Raw genomic sequence first — 14597 nt, forward strand, 5'->3', positions numbered from 1 at the left:
TGTCTCTGAATCCGAGATCGGGGAACAGGAAGCAGAATCGTCACTGCGGTTATGGTCTCATTTATGGTTATTTAATATGACTGCTGCTACTTCTGTTTTTGTTTAGTGGCCTGTCAAATCAGCAAATTTAGGACTGACTGACTGTTTCAGGCTCACTTCAAATTTAATTTAAATAAGATCAACAAACCAAACTGTGAGTGCACAACATAAGAATCTGCACAAAAACCCAAAGTAGCCTCTTTATGGTGCACTCTGAACAACAAATTGTTAGATTTCACTCCTGCAGAACCTCGGGGTCTCGCTGGTCTTTAATTTTTTTTAAAACTTATTAATAATAATAATAATAATAATAATATTAAACAAGTATATATATATACACACACACACACACACACACACACACACACACACACACGCACACACACACACACACACACACATAAATATATATATATATATATATATATATATACAGAGCCTTTCCAAAAAATTAGAATACGATGGAAAAGTTTATTTATTTCCATAATTCCATTCAAAAAGTTAAACTTTCATAGATTATAGATTCAGGGCCCACAATTCAAACGATTTCAAGTATTTATTTGTTTATTTTTACAAAATTTGGGCTTCCAGCTCATAAAACCCATGAAAACAGGAATTCAAAACATTAGAATACTGTGAAGAAATCACCATTTACTTCTCAGTTTTTGCAGAAAAAACAAAGAAATTAGATCATATCAATCAATCAAAATATGGTACTTTCAAAACAATATGTCAATCTTCAATACTTGGTTGGGAATCCCTTTGCCTTAATCACTGCCTCGATGCGCCGTGGCCTTGCCTGTGAGTTATGGAAGCCCACATTTCCTTGATGCTTGCTGTCAGCTCTTCTTTGTTGTTGGGTCTGGTGAGCCTCATTGTCCTCTTGATAATACCCCATAGATTTTCAATGGGGTTTAGGTCTGGCGAGTTGGCTGGCCAGTCAAGCACTGTGATGGCATGGGCATCAAACCAGGTTTTGGTGCTTCTGGCAGTATGGGCAGGGGCCAGGTCCTGCTGGAAGATGAAATCTGCATCTCCATACAGATCCTCAGCAGAAGGAATCATGAAGTCCTCTAAAACATTCTGGTAGACTGTTGCGGTGACCTTGGATTTAAGAAAGCAGAGTTTACCAACACCTGCACCGGACATTGGACCCCAAATCATGACTGACTGTGGATATTTCACACTTGACCTCAAGCAGCTTGGGTTCTGTTCCTCACCCGTCTTCCTCCAAACCCTTGGACCTTGATTCCCGAATGACAGGCACACTTCACTTTCACCGGAAAACAGGACCTTGGACCACTGGCCAACAGTCCCAGTCCTCCTTCTCTTTGGCCCAGTTGAGACGCTTCCTGTGTTGGCTCAGGCTCAGAAGTGTCTTGACCCGAGGAACCCGACCGTTGCAACCCATCTCCCGGATGCGTCTGAATGTGGTGCTTTTTGAAGCTGTGACTCCCGCCTCATTCCACTCTTTCTGAATCTCTGCCAGATTCTTGAATCTTCTCCGTTTGATGATCCGCTGAAGCCCACGGTCATCTCTTTTGCTGCATCTTCTCCTGCCACATTTTGCCCTTCCACTAGACTTGCCATTGATATGCTTGGACACAGCACTCTGTGAACAGCCAGCCTCCTTCGCTATGAACTTTTGTGGTTTACCCATCCTATGGAGGGTATCAATTTTGGTCTTCTGGCCAGTTGTCAAGTCTGCAGTCTTCCCCATATTGAACCGAACTGAGACAATTGAACCAAACTGAAGCAATTTAATGACACCTGGGGAAACCTGTGCAGGTGCTCTGAGTTTAGTAGATGATTTGTATGTGACACACACAATTTGGGCAGATTTTTTTTACAGTATTCTAATGTCTTGAATTCCTGTTTTCATGGGTTTTATGAGCTGGAAGCCCAAATTATGTAAAAATAAACAAATAAATACTTGAAATCATTTGAATTGTGGGCCCTGAATCTATAATCTATGAAAGTTTAACTTTTTGAATGGAATTATGGAAATAAATAAACTTTTCCATCGCATTCTAATTTTTTGGAAAGGGTCTGTATATATACAGGTTTTTTTCTCCACAATATTTCCCTGCCAGCTGCTCTGCTCACTGGCTTCAAACTCTGGAATGGATTTCCTGACTCATTACTCCACATCTCATTGAGACCCGCCTCCGTTCAGGAAATCCATTCCACATTTTGCAGCTAGCAGAGCAGCCGGTGGGGTAACACTGTGGAATAATTTCAGCAGAAGCACAGATGAGGCTTCATGGATCAGAAACCTCCACAGGTTGGATTAGAAATTTCCGATCTGTGAATTCATATTGGAAACCGATCGGCCTCGTCCCTAATAGAAACGCATACCAATACACATTAGTCTGATCGTAAAAACAGTAGTATCATCATATCACATACATATGATCATATTACCGACATAGAAGTGTCTGAATCAGTAGTATTTTATCTTAAACATGTCTCTCAAAGTGTTTATGGCCATTATTAATCAGCCCAAAAGTGGTAAAAAAGATTGCTTGTAGAATTTCCAAACTACTAACTTATATGTTTAATTCAACATTGCAAAGTAAAAGATTCCTCAAAACACTTAAGTTCGCTGAAATCATTCCTTCAACTTTAACTTCCTCTCTAATGATTTGGATTCAGAGGTAGCTGCAGAAATCAGACACTACATAATTTTGTGTCACTTGGAGTTTCTATGGAGTTTCTACTCATTTAATTTATTAAATGAATTAGACCTGTGTGGAATTCAGATGTTGCATTGGATGAGGTGAGAAGCAAAATAAACACGTGTTTTAAAACATCATAGTGAGACGTTTTTTCCACTGGCTCCACGTGACTTTACTTTGCAGACTTTAATGTTTTCTCATAGCAACAAAGCTGTCAATGTATTTCCAGTCCAGCCTGTTGGCCTGCGATCGGCTTGCAAACCAGCGTACCTTCACAGGTGTGTCCGTCCTCCTTCAAGTAGTAGCCCTGCTGGCAGTAGCACTGGTAGGAGCCGTAGATGTTGGCACACTCCTGGCTGCAGGGCTTTTTCTCACACTCATTCACATCTAAAGGTAAAAAGCAAAGAAAATAGTTAGAGCGTTCATGCTCTCACATGGGAAAATGAGGACACAGCACTCGGCCTGTCACGATAACAAATTTTGCTGGACAATAAATATGCTGCGTGAATCCAAAAAGTTGGATAGCAGCAATGCTACTTCCATAGCCTCCTCGCTGGCTGCAAAATGTGGAATGGATTTCCTGACGTGAAATAAATGAAAATTTCGGAGATGACAATGGTTTTAAGAGGATATTAACCAGACGAAGAGCATTTTTATCTGTAATGACCGACTGTCTGACGTATTTTGCGATCACTGCTTCTCCTCACGGGGCTCTCATGCTGCACTCGTGGTCGCCAGGAGCCCCGCCTCCCCACAAAAGAGTGAACAAGTGAGTTCATTACGCTGAGGAACTGAGAGGAGTCAGTCGAGACGGAAGCGGCAAAGTTAACTCATTATCCAGTGTCTTTGGTAAATGAAAAATTATCGAGCCTGGCAAACTTATCCAGCTCATTTTTAATTATCGTGCAATTAATTGATTTATTGATTATTGCAACAGCCCGACATGGCACAGGAGCAAAATCCCGCCTGCCAGAGGTCTGATTCAGTCTGAGGAAGACGTCATCATGTTGCATTTTTTAAATTAAATGTAACACCATTAAATTGAGCAATTTTTGGGAAAAGTTGTTTTTGTAAGAGTAGCTGACATAATATGGAGAGCCAACCCAGTCTCACGGCAGTTCGTCAAATGGTCACGATATGGTCAGGAAATTGAATCTATTTTTCATGTTCTGTGACACATTTTCCCCCTTTTTTCTTGTTACACATAATAAAGTTCTCGCCACATGTGAGATGTTGTGGGATCACCTCAAATGCATGTTAATGTCAAGGCTGTATTTTGCACCATCTGCACCATGTGAATGTACATTGATATGCATATATATGTATCTGTGTATAATATTATCTGATACTTGCGATATTGCACTTCTGGTTAGATGCTAAACTGCATTTCGTTGCATTTGTAATGACGTTGAATCTAGTCTAATCAATGCCGTTTTTTCAGTATAGACTGACTGACAAACAATAGCATTTGCAGTAATGTTACTGATCTCCTTGAGATAGAACTGACCTATGTGTGACCTGGGCTAAAGACAGCTTGACACCCTAGATGTAGGTTATTATGGAGGTTCAACTCCAGTTTTTTCAAATAAGGGTATTAAATCCAAATAAGGGCAGAAGGGCTGGAGTCTCCCACTTCACCACACTGACCTTCCTGGAACTAAAGTTCATTTCTCAAAGCTTAAAATTCAAAGTTGCACTTCGTCTGTCACTTTAACGGCACATGTCTAACGATAGGCGTCATTAACTTTCCTCCTGCAGACGGACCCGCCTCCAGTGTGAGGAACGAATTCATCTGAAGGGTGCTGGGCTTCACCTTTGGGCTGGGTTATAAAAAAAAACCTTTCCATTTGTATTCAGCTGTCCTGCAGTACAGAACCTACAATACAGACTGAGTACTGGTCAGCGTCGCTCTCTGAGGCCTCGCTGTCAGCTTCACGTACCATAAGCACCGTCAGCACCGTCAGTGCCATCACCAATGCCCCAAGACAGAGGATGAATTAAACCCCAAGAGAAAACAGTTTCCACTGATAACAGCCTGTGCTCGCCATTTCTATTGTGGGGAGTTACAACCAGGAGTGGATCGTACCTTCACAGTTCTTCCCATCGAAAGCGAGCGAGAAGCCAGTGGTGCAGGAGCAGTGGTACGAGCCCGGAGTGTTTTCACAGGTCTGAGCACACAATCTGCTTGGGTAGCGCCAGCACTCATTTACATCTGTCAGAATGAAGAGAGAGAGAGAGAGAGAGAGAGAGAGAAAGAAACAATTGTTTAACCTTGGCGTCCAGTCCAAATGCTTCTTTATAAGGATCAAAGGCAAAACGTTTGGCGAAAGAATTGAATGAAATCGCTTGTTTTAAAAGTGTAATGTGCTCAACATCCTTCACCGTCCCATGCCTGTCTAACAAGGACATGAAGAATATATCTGAGGATGTTCAATGTTGTAACCATAATGATAAGAACCACGATGACGTTTCCTCAGCTGGCTTTTATTTCTGCACTTTTTATTAGAACATATTTCATGAGTTTCTTTCTTACTTCTCACAGTCTTCCCTGAATCTCTTCTGTTGGAGGTGTACATCTGCTCAGCCTTATGCAGAGATTATTGAGCTGAGAGAGATTTTCTCGGCTGGACTTCCATGACTGGAGATGGGAATGGAATTCCTTGGAATGGTTTGCAAATGATTCCATGATCGATTCCAGAAGACAAGAATTATGCCACCACGTACGTTGTGTAACTAAACAAAGTTGATGCTAACTACCTGTTTGTTCTCATTCTCTCCAAATGACAATTGATAAAATAATTGATGAAGAACTGAATCATTAAGAAGAATCGAACATGGAATCGGAATTATAAACATTTTCTCGATCCCCCTCCTTATCCATGACTTTTATTTGCTGACTTTATTATCTATCTAATCCACCCCCCTACAGCATTGACTTTATGACCAGTCATCTCCCACATTTCCTTTTTTTTGCCAAAGTTAGATTTATTTTCGGTGAATCTCCAATGGGTCTGATCATTTTATCCAAGTCCAACTCTGTGGTGTTACGTTTAAATTTCCTTCTCATGCAAATAAAGCCTGACAGAGACAAATCCCTCATTTAAATTCTCTTTTTGTAGATGATATCACTCATGGTTTGATTCTTTGTTCACTTCCTGCAAAGCGAATTCAAACAAGTGATGTCTTAATGAAGCTTCAATGAAGATTCATGAACTCCTTTCTATATTTTCTGACTCCACCAGATGGCACTCTTGGTTTGAAGATAGAGGCTGAAAGACTGTCAGTGAAGTGTGTTTTCAAACATTTATTGAACAGACAGTGCCATCTCATGGCTTCAGAATATATAGAAAGTGGTTCATGAATCTTCATTGAAGTTTCATTTGGCCATCACTAATTCAAACCACATATGAACCATTTTCTCATCAATGATACACTCGGCACATCCACACAGGTCTAACTCATAAGTTAATTTTACAAGTTTATTGGCAGGAATAAACTACTTCAGCCACAGTAAATCAGCTCCTCAATGCTGAACCCCAGCAACGAAACGTACCCACGCAGAGTTTCTGGATGGTGTCATACTGGTAGCCTGTCTGGCAGTCGCAGCGGTGCGTCCCCGGGAGGTTGTGACAGATCTGGCCAGCTCCACAGCGGTGCGTCCCCATCAGACACTCGTCAATGTCTAGACCGGACCAGAGAAGACACAGCACCACAGTCATGATACGACCCGGATTCTGAAGACCAAGCTGAAACACTGAATGTCAATCACATGACCAGTATGGTGATTAGAATGTATGAAAACACCATCAAAGGCAGTGTGTGTAATGTATTGAGTTTCTTTAACATATAGCACTTATGAAGAAATTCAATTGATTGTGAAATATTAAATCATTACAGTGTGATTTGATGCACAACTACAACCTGCCCTATGTAGAGCGCTGACCATCGCCAACTCCACATTTCTTTGAGGAGCCGAGTTACCATCACTAGCATGTTAGCTGTTAGCGCATACTGATGACAACTCACCTATCATGGGAAAAAACTGAGCCGTGGCACACAGATAAACCACGACCTGAGTTAATGTGCTGACACTGGTGTTTGGATACTTTCCAAACCGAAATGTTAGCTGTGAGCGCCGAAGCGGCGTTAACAGTGTGCTATCAGGTGGCTAATGGCGGCTTCCTTACTGCAGCCCTGAGTGACGGCTCAAAGCGGAGCTCCAGTGTTTTGACAACGGAAGAAATATCTTCCTCTGGGAGCTCTTCATCCCAAAATCTAATGGATTGAATGTCTTCGGATGATGACAATAATCAATAGTCAATAGTTTTTTGAAAAGTTGGTAAAATACACACATTAGGGCTGCAACTAACAATTATTTTAATAATCGATTAATCTCTCGATTATTTTTTTGATTAATCGGTTAAAAAAAACCTTTCAAATTGTAGGACCAGTTGATATTGAACGAACCAAACATCAAATATGTTATGATTATTTAAAAGCATATAACTGAACCAATACAAAGATGTATACAATATAAATACACACGTATACATAAATTATGTATATAAGATGTATACAAGATAATTATTGAATAAGATTTAATGTACTTCAGGGACCACATACAGTCCAGTTTCCTCCTGAGTGACCAGACTGGTAAAATATTGCTATAATAACCTTTAAATTTACACTTCAAAGTTTTTCTTTGTTGTGGTCACAGTGTATGGAATGGAATTTTCTATATTTCTGCAAGATCAAACAGCGGTACGGAGCCGTAAGGCAAATCAGAGCCAAATCTGGTGTGTTTCCTCCGCAGAAGGTCGGTTAAAAAGTAGGCGGGGTTGAGCGCTCCACAGATATGTGACGTTACAAAAGTAACTTCAGGGGCGGCACCTTTTGAATCCTCTGTTGTTGTTTACATCCTCCGCTTTGCACTAATTGTTTTGTTTTGTCAGCCCGCATTACCGCTTAGCGGCTACCCTCCGGAGCACACCCTGGTGATGTCTTCCCGCGGCTAGCCGGTTAGCTCGAGTGCAGCGAAGCAACTTTGGTATTGTTTCCAAGAGCAAACACCAGTCAGCTTCGGTGATGTCGCCCCAAATTGGAGCGTGCTCTGCTGGCTAGCCGGTTAGCCGGAGTGCTGTGCCGCAACTTTGATGTTACCGAGAGAGCGAACGCCGGACAAGTGACGCATAAATCGTGCGACACAACAAATCAGCGAATTTAATCGATTTAATCGATTCGTTGTTGCAGCCCAACATACAGTACATACAAACTAATACATGTGTAAATAGACCAAAACATAACCTTTAACACCAATGTTTGTTGGTGAAGGTTGTAACTGAATCCTGAGGCTAAACAGAAACTCTGAAAGGATCAGAGACTCAATTCTTGTTCAGTCACTCATTTTCTTCAGTGTAGCATTTTTTTTTTTTTTTTTATCATCTTTTAAATTGTTTTTTGACCAAAGCTAAAGAAAAATACAATATTTTACTTCAGCTGAAGTAATTTCCTGTCATGGAACTGAAATCTCAGAAGTTCTCATCTTCTACTGATGTGCTAGTAAAAATTATTATTATGGATAAACACAGGAAGCTCGAGGTGTCGCTGTTGGTACCTCTGCAGACCTTGTTGCAATGGTTTATGGGAGTTGCACTTTATGGGAGTCCTGCTTCGTAAGAAGCCCAACAGTTCTCACTAAATTCATTAGTGTCTGCTAATTGAGAACATCGTGGGGGAAAGTAGTGCTGTCAAACTGTTTAACACAATTCATCATAACAACCATCATTTCTGTAGCTTTTATACACATTCTATACAACGTCTGCAGTTTTCTGTGGTCTTTGACAGCGGTAGTGTGACGTGTACATGCGTGAGAGGTGAAGCTCACCGACACACTTGGCTCCGTCGGGGCCGGCGTGGTAGCCATGGCTGCAGGTGACGCTCTTCTTCTGGCAGGTGTAGGAGCCCACTGTGTTGATGCAGGTCGAGCCCGAGCTGCAGGGCTCGCTCAGGCTGCTGCACTCGTTTATATCTGTAGGGTCACAAACGCTCCATCAGGCCTCAGAGCAGCTGCATGGAGACGCACAGCAGCTTCATATTTGGACCTCAGTTTTCTGCTGAGCTGGTTCCAGGTTGAGTTCAGAAACAGAGCATGACTCAGCACCAGCTCTTTGTGTTTCTGGCTCCAGATTCAAAACTGGTGAGTGAGCACCAAGTCTTTATTGGGCCAGAGCAAAGCACCGATACACCTGGGGGATATGGAGACTGCTGGAAACACAGAACCACCATCTTTGAAACCACAGTCTTTATTAATTGATTTAATTTGCAATGCACAGATGATGAAAGAAGCTGTAGGCTGAAGCCGAAACCCAGAGCCTCCAGGATCTGTGGTCTGCAAACTGGGGTCCAAGATATGTTGTAGGGCGCCTCTGGGACCAAGTCTGTGGAGTCTGAGGAAATCCAGCATGAGATGGCTGCAGCAGAGTCGTCACCAGCTCCTCAACTAGAACAAGTTATATGCTATGCCTTTAGGTGGCGCTATAACTCAGCCTCAGAAATAGTCCAAAAATGGAGAAGAAGACACTGCTCCTCCTCGTATTCAAGAAATCCAACATATGTATTCCATATGTAGTCCACCGTTTTATTTAAGTGAAGTGACGGGGAAGTTATCGACGGGTCGTTCTATGAGGCGGAGCTGCAAAAAGTGGAAATGACTGAAGACAAGGCTCACCACGTGGAGGAGATTTTAGTTTTTTTTATCTAAGATTTGAGCATTAGATTAGATTTGAGCATTCCCGCGTTTGCAGAGCACCACGGAGCAGACTGGTCACGGAGGGTTTTACGTCACCCTGCCCTCTCACGCCTGCAAAAGGCTGGTTAAAAACAAAACTAGCTCAAGTTGCACCGTGGAGCTGGCTAAGGCCACTGAGCTGCAAGGGGAGTTGTTAGTGGGTCTGGGCTAATCGAGCCCCGTTCCCACCACACAAAAAGTGCTGGAATGGACAGGTGTAGTCCGTTACGGTTCGGCTTTCCACCACAAGAATTTGTGACTTTCCGGAAACAACCGCTCCAAAGGCGGTCGCTTTGCCGCTTCCCCTGTCCTGGTATCCGGGACCATGGAACGGGTCTGAGCTTGAGGAGCCGTCTGCTGATTGGTCAGTGATTTACTACACACCCTCAATATTTTAATATGTAGGCTGGATGAATCCTCTGCTGTGAGCGTGGTCAGCTTTGCACTGGTTGGTTTTATTTTTCTTTTTTTCTTTTGTTTGCTGCTCAACTTTCGTGTTGGTCGTGAAAGAGCAGCCATGAGGCAGGGGGAGACCGGGGCTCGGGACTTTGCATCACGTCAGAGCTTTCTGTTCGCAGCATCACGTCCACGGTTGCGCTGCCGGTGCGCCTTGCCGGGTGTGTCTTTGCATCGCGTCCGTGGTTTCTGTTCAAATGCGATGCAGCAGTGGTCAGCGTTCTGTTCAACCACGGTCAGCGCTGCTGCATCGCGTTCGAACAGAACGCTCGGCGTCTGCGCTGTCGGTGGTCGGGCAGAAGGCGCGGTGCGTGGACGTGATGCAAAGTGACACTCGGAGCAGCCTCCGCGTTCCGGTAGTGCGATCAATGCCGGAGTGGCTGCTCCGGCATTTGAGCTCAGGGCCACCCGTGTCCCGGTGGCTCTGTGCTGCAGCCAGCCGGGATGCGCTCGTTGTTTCGCTTAACACAACTAGTGCAAAGTGGAGGATGTAAACAACAACAAAAGAGGATTCGTAAGATCCAGATCTGCCACCTGGCTGAGATTATTGTTGCAACATCACATATCTGAGGAGCTCTAAGCCCCGCCTACTTTTTAACCTAAGTAAGTAAAAAAACTTTAATTGCTGTGACGAGGGTCTGTGAGCACAACTGACCGTCTGCTTCAGATTGAAATGGGGAAATAGAACATAAGGTTAAAGCAACAAGATCAAAATACAGATACATCTGTAACCAACCATCCCACACCAGAGGTCCGTTTCACGAAGCAGGTTTAAGAAGCCCTGAGCTTAACACCGAGCTCTGAGTTGAGTCACACTGAGACAGAAAACGCTGAGTTTTCGGTTTCACAACACCGGATTTTGATCAGTTTGATGAACTCAGAGTAGTTTCACCTGGAGTCAAGCGCGTGCACCACGACTCTAAAAAGACCGCATCAATGGAGCCCCGATTCAACCAGTCACCATGACAACTGAGACGCGGAGGGCGGAGTTTTTGACGCCAGTGGAGCAGGAAGTATTGATCCCATCATATGGCGAATATGAACATATTAAAAAAAAAAAAAAATAATGCAACGTTGCAGCGGCTGCTAAAGAGAGGGAGGCGGCGTGGAAGAAGATTGCTGCTCAAGTGAATGTGTAAGTTCAAACGTCTTTGTCATCACAACATTATTGCAAGGGAATACTGCTTGATGGTAGCTTATTAATTTATTTCTTTTAGGTGCAATTCCGCGGGGAGAAGCCTCTTGGCAGCAGCTGAAAGTGAAATATAAAAACATTGTCCAATCGGGTAAGACCGCTGCTAATTTAATTGTTAATCAATACATTTCTTAACGTAATGTCGATCATGTGTGATGATGTACAGTAAATATCAAGTGGCCATTTGACTGTGAGGTGTTTTATTCCAACATAATGCTGTTTTCAAACACATAAATGTCTTCTCACCCATATCATGTGCTGTCAAATAATTAAGGCTAAACTAACGCAGACTTTACTCAGCCAACAGAAAGAAGGCAGATGTAAAACGGGTGGTGGCCCAGCACCTCCACCTTTAACAGAGGCAGAATGTTGGGAGGCCAGTGGCTGAGGGAATCCCTGGAGGAGCTCCTCTTCAGACCTCACCCCTCAAGATACCACTTCCTTCATAATATATAATGTGTCGAGGCCTATATATCTCTTTAAACCTATTTCTGTTCATCTTTATTTCCCCATCATGTCTTTGTTTTTGTCCCCCAACAGATTGTGATGGTGCTCTCTGCCTGCTGGACCCCCTCATGCCACAACAGACCTTGTAAGTAGGCAACACTCCAAAGATCTTGCAAAATGGTAGTTTAAAGATACTGAAACATATTCATGTAGGATGAAGAGTACAGGAAACCCTGTCTGCTGCCTTTACAGAGGAGGATCCACAAAGGCCTGTAGAGGTATGATAGTTCTCATCCCGTTTACATTTCTGAAACATTGTGGTGGAATAAAGAGTGATATTTTGTCTACACTGAAGTATTGACACATTATTTTTAACAGGGCCTGGCTGGGCAGCATCAGGAGGGTCCCTCAACATCCACTGCAAGGACTGACAGTGAGACAGATGTTCAGTAAACACCAGAGGTTCATTCTGGGGAATTCATGTCCAACTGTAATAATTGAATGTCCTCCTTATGTCTTCCCAGTTATCTGTAAAACAGTTCTATAGACTCCACCTGCTCCAGAAGATGGAAAACACTGCTAAGGAAATGCAGTAGTTGGACCACCAGATTAGAAATGCAGATCTGTAAATGGAACTACTGGAGCACAAGTTAAGGGTGGGTGTGCAGTCCCAGGTCAATTATGCTAACTACTAACTACATTAACTAAACTAGCGCTTGTATTTGTAGGAAATAAAAAAGACCAAATATTAACGATTATACGCCTGGGAATGATGATGATGATGCTGGGACCACTTTATCTACGACGACTACTCCGGTCAGAGAGCAGATATGGACACCAAGGTGGACTTTATCCCTTTTAATTCAATCAGCTGGCAGTACAACGATGAATGAATGAACGAGGATGAATGAACGAATGAACATATACACGATGAATGGTTTTCTACAACACAGAAAGATGTACAAATCAATAACTGGTGGCAATGCTACTCCACAAACCGAATTAAATCTCTTATAGTATCATACACACGCAGTTAGCCGATTAGCATTAGCGTCATCCACACCCGAGCTAACTGACACATAACTACAGCCAAACACACATCTACCGACCTATACACTTAAAATGAACATATGTAGGCATGCTTGGTGACTATTAAAGACTCACTTCTTCACGAACACATTCACGGCGTAACGAGGGGTTCACTACCGTCTTATTATTACACCAGAAAAACTCCGTCCACCGGGACGTAACGCGAGGACCCCACCACCTGACTGGGCTGTCCAAAATAATGCCTGACGAAAACCCCTAATTTAACACAACACACACCATACTTCACAGGGAATTTGTAACACCAAATGAATTGTGCATCATGTCTTTATTTGGTGGTGGTGGTGGTGGTCAGACCCCGAAGTGATGATGGCATATAGTGTCTCTGACAGCTCTGCCATTTACGAGGAAACGCAGCACAACACACAATATCTGCTATGACGTCAGGGCAAGGCTCAGCTGGTGATGTTGCTAATGTACAGAGCGATTAAACTGTGGATGTACATAATGGTCTCTGCAGTAAAATGTACCGCTCAAAAAGGAAGGTGTCTGCAAATGCCAGTACATCTATGGTCTGATGATGCGAATATTATCTGCCAATATTAAATTCTCGGCGAAGTAACGCTGCGCCTTCATCAATCGGATCATTATCAAAAGCACATTCCATATTGAGGGAATAAAGTTGACGTCTAATTTGCCTCTGGAATAAGGCACTGCAGAACTGTTTCACCAAAACTCCCCCGCTGAATGAGGAAATGAAATCCCGTGTCCGTCTGAAAGGGGGCGGAGCCAGAGCAAAACTCCAGGTTCACTGACAAAAACCTGCTCCCGACCAGGTTAGTTCTAGAGCGTCTGTTGCCCCGGTAACTGACCGGGAGTTGACGTTACACCACTTCGTGAAACAGGCTTGAGTTACCCCGCTTCCTCTGGTTTGAGTTACCTCCCGTCGTGAAACGGAAAACCCCGCATTTCCCTCAACTCGGTGTTCAATAACCTGGGGTAATCCTTAAACCTGCTTCGTGAAACGGACCTCTGGTCGTTGTAGCATTGTATGTAATTAGGGCTGCAGCTCCCTAAGATTTTTTTTCAAGTATCAAAAAACATTAATAAATGCTGCTTTTAAATTATGCACTGTCACATTCAGAATGTGATATATATATATATGCAAACAACACAATAGTTAGACTGATATAATGCAGAATGTAGATCATGGAAACACTGAAATGTCTCTTACCGATACAGTTTCCGTGGGGGTCCTGCGTGAAGCCACTCATGCACTGGTGTTTGGCAGTGCAGAGGAAGGAGCCCGCCGTGTTTTCACACACCGTGCCCACACCACAGCTGTGGCTTCTCAGCGCACATTCGTCCACGTCTGAGGACAGAAAATAACAAAAGCATATCAAGAGTATCAATTTTGACCAGGAGACTGCAACTCTGGAGCCACATCTGGCTCTTTAGCACCTCTGCAGTGGCCCCCTGACATTTTCAGAAAATGTATTTAAAATAAAAAATTTGCTTAAATATTTTTTTTTATTTCCGTACCACCCTGGTTTTCAAAAATTGTTAAATAAAGGCTAAACAAAGTAAAACAGCCAACCTATTTAGAATTGTAAAAAAAAACAAAAAAACAGAATAACTAAAATGACTCAATAGATAGATAGATAGATAGCTAGATAGATAGATAGCTAGATAGATAGATAGATAGATAGATAGATCGATCGATAGATAGATAGATAGATAGATAGATAGATAGATGATAGATAGATAGATAGATAGATAGATAGATAGATAAACACAGTAAAAATGGGTAAACTCTAATTATTAATATTAGGGTTTTTTTTCTTCAGGAAAACTTTTTAAAAAAGTTAAAATCTCTAAAAATGTCTACAACAGCTAAACATTAGTGCTGTCAATCGATTAAAAAAAATTAACTAATTAATTGCAAAAT

The 14597-nt window shown here is 42.6% G+C and overlaps 1 protein-coding gene across 1 annotated transcript in view; it reads right to left on the minus strand.

Moving 5' to 3' along the window:
* The window catches only part of fbln2 (fibulin 2), a 125928-nt gene that overhangs the window by 7048 nt on the left and 104283 nt on the right, over nucleotides 1-14597 (minus strand). Inside the window, exons 10-14 of the mRNA XM_080495668.1 lie at nucleotides 13884-14021; nucleotides 8602-8745; nucleotides 6271-6399; nucleotides 4804-4929; nucleotides 2988-3104 (exon numbers count right to left, since the gene is read on the minus strand). Coding sequence (XP_080351794.1) covers nucleotides 2988-3104; nucleotides 4804-4929; nucleotides 6271-6399; nucleotides 8602-8745; nucleotides 13884-14021 — 654 coding nt within the window. The remainder of the gene's footprint in view (nucleotides 1-2987; nucleotides 3105-4803; nucleotides 4930-6270; nucleotides 6400-8601; nucleotides 8746-13883; nucleotides 14022-14597) is intronic.

The sequence above is a fragment of the Blennius ocellaris genome (assembly GCF_963422515.1).
Source record: "Blennius ocellaris genome assembly, chromosome: 4".
Lineage (NCBI taxonomy): Eukaryota > Metazoa > Chordata > Actinopteri > Blenniiformes > Blenniidae > Blennius > Blennius ocellaris.